Source organism: Pelophylax lessonae (genome assembly GCF_965119305.1).
Source record: "Pelophylax lessonae genome assembly, chromosome: 6".
Lineage (NCBI taxonomy): Eukaryota > Metazoa > Chordata > Amphibia > Anura > Ranidae > Pelophylax > Pelophylax lessonae.
The window spans coordinates 15,529,298-15,538,135 of NC_138773.1; the positions used below are offsets into that span (position 1 = coordinate 15,529,298).

General features: G+C 35.1%; 1 protein-coding gene across 1 annotated transcript; it reads left to right on the forward strand.

Moving 5' to 3' along the window:
* Nucleotides 1-7,373: 7,373 nt before the first annotated feature.
* Nucleotides 7,374-8,303, forward strand: LOC309557486 (olfactory receptor-like protein COR4; the record flags this gene model as incomplete). The annotated part of the gene is made up of 1 exon (XM_082260212.1): nucleotides 7,374-8,303. The coding sequence occupies one exon, from the start codon at nucleotides 7,374-7,376 to the stop codon at nucleotides 8,301-8,303; it is 930 nt and encodes a 309-aa protein (XP_082116338.1).
* Between the last annotated feature and the right edge of the window lie 535 nt (nucleotides 8,304-8,838).

Consider the following 8,838-nt stretch of genomic DNA (forward strand, 5'->3'; position numbering starts at 1 on the left):
GAATTCTGAGAGTTTCCTCGGTTTCTCTCGGTCTTTTCTTTTCCCTGAGGCTGCCATTACGTTCCTCGGGTGTCCGGTATGCTATGTGGCCAGAAATCCCTGCTCGTTTCGCCGCTGCAGATTGCTGTGATGGACCCAAAGTACAGAGCAGAAGGCTCACACGTCCATCCGCTCCGGCTGCCGGCTCCGCCCCCTATCCCGTAGTTTTTTAAACGCTATAACGTTTGCGCAAACCAATTAAAATACGCTTTTTGGGATTTTATTTTACCAAAAATATGTAGCAGAATACAAATTGGCCTAAACTGATTAAAACAATTTGATTTTTACATTTTTTTTATTGGTAATGTTTTATAGCAGAAAGTAAAAAAAAATGTTGGTTTTTTTTTGTTTTTTTTCAAAATCGTCGCTACTTTTTGGTTTATAGCGCAAAATCTAAAAACCGCAGAGGTGATCAATCACCACCAAAAGAAAGCTCTATTTGTGGGGGGGGGGGGACATTGATTGTATTTTGGTACAGCGTCGCACGACCGCGCAATTTTTTGTTAAAGTAACGCAGTGCCGAATCGCAAAAAAATGGCCATTAAGGGGGTAAAACCTTCTAGGGCTGAAGTGGTTAAAACAGGTGATTCCAATAATGTGTTGTATTTAAATAGTAACGTATGTTATTGTCGATAGATATGTTCCAGTCTGAGGAAGGGCATTCGCATGAAAGCCCAAAACTGTTATCGGAAGTTTTTGTGACAATTTGTGACTTGTCTGTCTGACTTGGATCTTCTTCAATAAAAGATCTTTATGTGCAGCAATCCCTCTGGATGCTGTTCCCAACCTCTAATTGGGATATATGTACAGTATATATATATATTGGACAATTGCCCAGGATATGACCTTGCATATCTAATGCCCCATTCAAGAGAAGGTTACCTGGCATAATTAATTTCTCCCTCCAACAGAGAGGAGGCGCTAGCGAGGGGCAGAGTTTTGCTAAATATAGGGGATGGGGAAATTGTCCAATCCTGCATGAGTTATGCTCGGAGGGAGGAGAGGGGTAAGACAGCTCCACCAATCAGGATGGCCCTATGAAAGTCTATGAGAGTTAGGTTTATATTAGTTAAGTCTTGGAAGAGAGAAGTCCCGGAAACAGCAGACTAGAAGGAAGCTTTCTTGGGCATGGCAACTATGGAATATACCTCTGGCACTTATATCTAAATGCTTGTCCTACGTGTTGTCTGTCTTGCTGTTTGTATCTTCATGTTTTGAGTATCATACTCTGTATTTGTTCCTTTAACCTATGATTTTGTTTTTCCTTTTCTGTACTATAGATAGATTGCTGTATTAGTTTAGGCCTCCTTGCTAGTTACCAATACATTTCTGTCGTTGTGCTAAAGCTTTCACTCATGGTCAAAGAACTCTCATTAACCCAAATCATATCTGAGATATAATAAATCTCAAAATATAACATACGGGTAACAAATAACAAATCATAGTTACATAGGTAGTCAGGTTGAAAAAAGACACAAGTCCATCTGACAAACCAATAAAAAACAAAAAACAGTAATGAAAACCCAACCATACAATCCCATATACTCAATCCTATACCCGCAGTTGATCCAGAGGAAGGCGAAAAAATCCCCCAGCAAAGCATGATCCAATTTGCTACAGCAGGGGAAAAAAAATCCTTCCTGATCCCCCGAGAAGCAATCAGATAGTCCCTGGATCAACTTTACCTATAAATTAGTACCCATTTATATTTATGTACACCTAGGAAAGGTTTCAGGCCTTTTTTAAAGCAATTAGTGAGCTGGCCAGAACCACCTCTGGAGGGAGTCTATTCCACATTTTCACAGCTCTTATGGTGAAGAAACCTTTCCGTATTTGGAGATGAAGTCTGTTTTCCTCTAGATGTAAAGAGTGCCCCCTTGTCCTCTGTGATGATTTTAAAGTGAATACCTCAACACCAAGTTCACTATATGGACCCCTTATGTATTTATACATGTTTAATCACATCCCCCCCCTTAATCTCCTCTTCTCAAGAGAGAATAAATTCAGTTCCTCTAATCTTTTCTCATAGCTGAGCTCCTCCATGCCTCTTATCAGTTTGGTTGCCCTTCTCTGCTCTTTATCCAGTCCCTGATATCCCTTTTAAGAACTTGTGCCAAAAACAAAACTGCATATTCCAGAAGAGGTCTTACTAATGATTTGTACAGATGATATCTCTCTCTCTGGAGTCCATGCCTCTGTTATTACAAGAAAGGACTTTGCTTGGTTTGGAAACCACAGCTTGGCATTGCATGCTATTATTAAGTTTATGATCTACCAGAACACCCAGATCCTTCTCCACTATGGATTCCCCCAGATCCTTCTCCGCTATGGATTCCCCCAGATCCTTCTCCTCTATGGATTCCCCCAAATCCTTCTCCTCTATGGATTCCCCCAAATCCTTCTCCTCTATGGATTCCCCCAGATCCTTCTCCTCTATGGATTCCCCCAAATCCTTCTCCTCTATGGATTCCCCCAGATCCTTCTCCTCTATGGATTCCCCCAAATCCTTCTCCTCTATGGATTCTCCCAGATCCTTCTCCTCTATGGATTCCCCCAGATCCTTCTCCTCTATGGATTCCCCAAATCCTTCTCCTCTATGGATTCCCCCAGATCCTTCTCCTCTATGGATTCCCCCAAATCCTTCTCCTCTATGGATTCCACCAGATCCTTCTCCTCTATGGATTCCCCCAAATCCTTCTCCTCTATGGATTCCCCCAGATCCTTCTCCTCTATGGATTCCCCCAAATCCTTCTCCTCTATGGATTCCCCCAAATCCTTCTCCTCTATGGATTCCCCCAAATCCTTCTCCACTATGGATTCCCCCAGATCCTTCTCCTCTATGGATTCCCCCAGTTCTACTCCTCCTAGTATGTATGATGCATGCATATTCTTAGCCCCCAAGTGCAAAACTTTACATTTATCAACATTAAACCTCATTTGTCACATAGTTGCCCAATGAAACAGTGCATTGAGGTCAGCTTGTAAGTTGGAGACATCCTGTAATTCATTTGAAATATTAAACCTGAAAACTAATATGTAGCAGTCTTTCAAAAAAAAAAACTACAACTTTTTTTCGAATCCCCCTGGACAAATAAATATAGGAAATTAATGTCAAAGATACAAAATAAATTCTGAAAACAAATTGATTCAACATAAAGTATATGACAAAATAAAATTCTTTAATCAACAAATGCATCCGAAATGAAACAGAATAAAACAAAGATTTCCGGCATTGAAAATGTGTAGTTTCATCAGTTTTATCACGTGCCTCCGGGATTTTTTTTATATTTTTGCCATATTTTGACAAAGTTAAAAACATAATCTATTTTCAAGATAACTTCAACAATACTTCATATAATGACTTGTGTTTGTATTGTAAATTTAACAATAGTTGACACTGATCTAAGGTGAAAATCATCTATTTTTTTTAAATGAGGGCAGCTGGAAAAATCAACATTTATTAAGAAGTCATTGCAAATTTCTTTAATAATTCTGATGTTTTTGATTTTTTTTATTGCAATGTTTTATATATATATATATATATATTTTTTTACCACCGCTTCACTTTTAAATTTCACTTCAACATTAAATGTTTAAAATTTCAAACTTCAATAAATATATTAAATAATAAACTGAAAATCCTAATTAAAGGGTATTGTGTAATACAATACAAGCAGCTATTTTTGCTGTTTTATTTTTAAATTAGCCCCAATTTAAGTGTTAATCAAAATTGCGCTCATTTAAGGAGATGCTTAATTTTCTATAGAGATTAATTTTCCAGAGGACCCATGTTTTAGATTAATCTCAGATGAATACAGATCTAATAGACTCCCCTGTGTGCCAGGCGAAAATTCTGTATTATAAATATATGTTTGTGCAGCTAATAAAATGGCATTGTAACAAGAAATGCCACACAGATGTTCTATTATATTTATTATTTTCTCTTATAGTAATTTAATGAAGCTGTAAAGCATCTCCATGTTAGACCTGCTCATGCCACTGAGAAGGACCCTACAGAGGAGAAACCTCCAATCCCTCTTCCATCAGCATATACCTCTGCTGGAGGTATCAAAGACACAATTTGAAAAAAATGCTAAAATAAAGAAAATGTAACATTTTACCAGCCTGGAAATTCACAGGTATTTTTTTTTTTAATCCTTTATTGGTATTCGTCAATAAACTATTAGCATTTGTCAAGCGTAAAGCTTGTAAAACCTAACTGATATATATATATATATTTAAGCATTTATTTTTCATGTATATTTGGGTATAAACAAATAAACAAATAGGGTAATATATTTTTATTTCATAAAAGGTCAGATTTTGGCCATTTATTAACATGTCTTTTGTCCTTCAGGATACTGTGCAGATATTCAGACACTTTATGTAAATTATTACATTATGTGAAACAAATGCATTTTACATCAGGTCCAAACTTATAAGTACAATTACATTTTCACATCTTACAACAATTTTATATGTTCCTCTGTGCCTTGAGTTGATAGAAATGTAATCTTTAATGTATTTTTTTGTCTTAATAAAGGGATTTTCTAGATTTTATATTTTACTGCTCATGTTAATAGTAAACAAAGTATTGATATTTTAGTACTATTGGCCATACTGTTGTTTTGTTATACCATATTTGACCCTTCTCTTTATTCTTTTTTGTAATGCTCTAATATTTCAAAAAAATATTTTTTTTGAAGAAAATATATATATATATATATATATATTTTTTTTTTCCAAAATTTTTTTATTATATATTTTAAAGAGATAAATATATATTAATATAATAAAGAGATCCTGCCATTTCCTTAATTATTGTTTATAATTTTCTATATGAATTGTTCAGATGATTAACCACTTGACCTCTGGAAGGTTTTACCCCCTTTATGACCAAGGTATTTTTTATTATTTAACACTGCGCTACTTTGGCAAATTCTCAGTCATGCAACACTAAACCCAAATGAGATTTAAATCTTTTTTTTTTTTTTTACACAAATAAAGCATTCTTTTAATTTGTGGTATTTTATCACCTGTTTTTTTCTCCAAATATTATTTTGCTATATAAAGGAAAAAACACCAAAAATCTTGAAAAATAAAAATCTGTTTCTGTTATAAAAATTTTGCAAACAAATAATCTTTCTTCATAAATGTAGGCCATATGTATTTTGCTACATTTGTTTGTAAAAAGTAACCCAAATAAGTGTATATGGTTTAGTCTGTGTAAAAGGTAGAGACTCTACAACTATGGTGTGCTGTAGATAATTAAAAAATTGATTAGCCCTGTTGTATTAACTGCCTATTTTAATTCTTGTGACCTTAAAATGCCAGGACAGTACAAATACCCCCAAAATAACCCATTTTTGAAAGTAGACAGTTCAAGGTATTTAGTAAGAAGCATGGGGAGGCTTGGCGAGTTTTTATGAAGTTGTAATTTTTTGGTCACTTTTTTGTTGTCAATCGTTCCATATTCTTTTTTTTTAAGTCACATGCTCTGGCTAACACAGAACACATATTTTTTGGAAAAATTAAGCAATAAAATAATTTTTTTTTTTTTTACATACTGTCACCAGTGCAGTACAGCATCGTCATATGACTGGTATGGCAGTGATTAAGGATGACTGGTGACAATATGTTCAGACTGGGGACAATTGTTTAGATGATTAACCACTTGACCTCTGGAAGTTTTTACCCCTTTATGACCAAGGCATTTTTTATTATTTATCACTGCGCTACTTTGGCAAATTCTCAGTCATGCAACACTAAACCCAAATGACATTTAAATCTTTTTTTTTTTACACAAATAAAGCATTCTTTTAATTTGTGGTATTTTATCACCTGTTTTTTTTTTCCAAATATTGTTTTGCTATATAAAGGAAAAAATACCAAAAATCTTGAAAAATAAAAATCTGTTTCTGTTATAAAAATTTTGCAAACAAATAATCTTTCTTCATAAATGTAGGCCATATGTATTTTGCTACATTTGTTTGTAAAAAGTAACCCAAATAAGTGTATATGGTTCAGTCTGTGTAAAAGGTAGAGACTCTACAGCTATGGTGTACTGTAGATAATTAAAAAATTGATTAGCCCTGTTGTATTAACTGCCTATTTTAATTCTTGTGACCCTAAAATGCCAGGACAGTACAAATACCCCCAAAAATAACCCATTTTTGAAAGTAGACAGTCCAAGGTATTTAGTAAGAGGCATGGGGAGGCTTGGTGAGTTTTTATGAAGTTGTAATTTTTTGGTCTCTTTTTTTTTTTAAATTAGTTGTCAGTCGTTTCATATTCTTTTTTTAAAGTCACATGATCTGGCTAACACAGAACACATATTTTCTGGGAAAATTAAGCAATAAAATAATTTATTTTTCACAATTTTTTTTTTTTACATATATTCACCAGTGCAGTACGGCATCGTCATATGACTGGTATGGCAGTGATTAAGGATGACTGGTGACAGTATGTAAAAAATAAATGAATAAATAAATTTTATTCCATTTTTTTTTTCTAACTGGTTATTACAATCACATCATACCATGGCACTAATAGCGGATAGGTACCGAGCGGCATGGTCTACCAAAGCATGCCCCGGGGGGGCGCGGTCTAGTGTGCATGTGATGGGCGACGTACCAGTACTTTGCCTGGCCTGTGGACAGGCAGCAATTGGTTAAACAGTTGCCTTTGGCGTACGCTACAAGATTTTGTACATCTATGTTGGAGAAAGATTTATAAGGCTCTGTGATGCATTAACACTTTAGATGAAAGGATAACCTTATCCACTTTTTGAGGGGAGTACAAAATTACGTTGATATATTTTTTTCCTATTTTTGATGTGGAATCACCTGCAGCTAATTGTTAGCAGTTTGTTTAGACCCCCTTGTTTCTGTTCTATGACCATTGATTTACCTGGACGCCTGATCCCTTTTTTTTTTGCCTAGAAATAAAAATCAGAAAGAGAAACTAAATATTTATTTCAGGGAAAACCATATTATCTTTCTAATGCTGCAGTAAAAACTGACTTTTCTTTGTATTTTTGATAAAGGACAAATATAATTACACTCTGCTCTATGTATTCTGCAGTCTGAGATTTCTAGTAAAGGATTACAAAATGTGGCATTGCTAGTGATTAAGAATTCCAGCACCAAATTTGGAGATTATTTTATTTATTTTTTTTAAATATTTTTTATATATTTTTTGATTTTTTTTATTGCATAAACCAAGTAATACAATTAATTATTTGAATTAAGAATTTATATGTATGTTTATTTATTTATTTATTTATGTATTTATTTGCCTCACCATAAAAAAAAAGTATAAATAAAAATATTGCAATGGGAAATCAGACAATTTTAAATGAATTCTTTCTCTCTGGACTGTCTGATCTTCCGGCTCTTCAGCTCCCTCTCTTTCTCTTCTTCCTCCTCATCTATATTCTGACAATATTCTGGAATTTGCTGGTAATCTTCCTTATAGTCACTGACTCTCACCTCCATGTTCCTATGTATTTCTTCCTTGGGAACCTGGCTGGCTTAGACCTCTGTTGTTCTACGGTCACCGTCCCACGAATGTTGTTCGACCTTTTCACCAAGAGAAGAAATATTACCATAACAGCTTGTAAAACCCAAGTCTTCTTCTTTTTATTATTTACCACTTCCGAGGCTCTTCTGTTGACTGCCATGTCCTATGATCGATATACCGCTATATGTCAGCCACTGCATTACACACAGATCATGTGTTGGAAAGTGTGTGTGCAGTTGATGTCCATTGTGTGGTCTCTTGCTTTTACCAATGCTTTGGTCCACACACTTTTTGCCTTAAACTTATCATTTTGTGCATCCGATATTATAAAAAGTTTCTTCTGTGACCTCCCCCAGTTGTTTCAGATCTCCTGCAATGACACCTACATGAACATTGTCTTTGTTTTTCTTCTTAGTAGCTTTCTTGGTGGTGGGTCTTTGATCCTGATGTTCATGTCCTACACTTATATCATAAAAACGGTCCTAAAAGTTCAAGGTAAAAGAGGTAAAGCTTTCTCTACATGTACCTCTCACCTGGCAGTGGTCTTCGTATTTTATTTCTCCATTTCCTTTAATTATTTTCGCCCAAGTACTAATAATCATTTTGCTGCTGATAAAGTGGTGTCCGTTTTTTACACTGTGATTTCTCCTCTCTTCAACCCTCTGATATACAGTCTGAGGAACCAGGAATTCAGAACCGCAAGTGTTTCATTTTTTAGGAAGATCTTACCAACCAAAAAATAGAATTCATCCAAGCTAAACCATCCTTCTTTGAGGTTACCAAAAATTATGGTTTTGATCCCAAGCTGTATAATTCATTTATTATAAAAACTGTCATTACGTGGAAAAGTCTTTCATAAGAACTGGCTCTAGAAGATAGAATAGAATACTATAAAATGTATTCTGATGGCCTTCTAGAATATCAAAATCATTTGAGAAGTTATTGAACACTAATATGGTAACAATGTCTTCTATTTTACCGAATTTGAATGGATGATCCATTAGTAGTGTTGAGCGAACACGGACTGTATTATTCGTGTTCGTACCGAATAATTGGATTTTTTGTACCCGAACACGGACACGGACACTTTACTGTATGTTCGGGTAAAAATCCGTGTTCGGTCGTTTTATTTCCGGGTTTTGCATGCTTTGGCGCTCTTTTCATGGCGGGCTTTCAACAGCCAATCAACAATCGTTTAACTGGTGTGCCTTAAGCCATCCCAGCCATGCCTGCAAATGTCTCAGTAGCTGTGATTGGCCGTCTGAAGCATGTGACCAA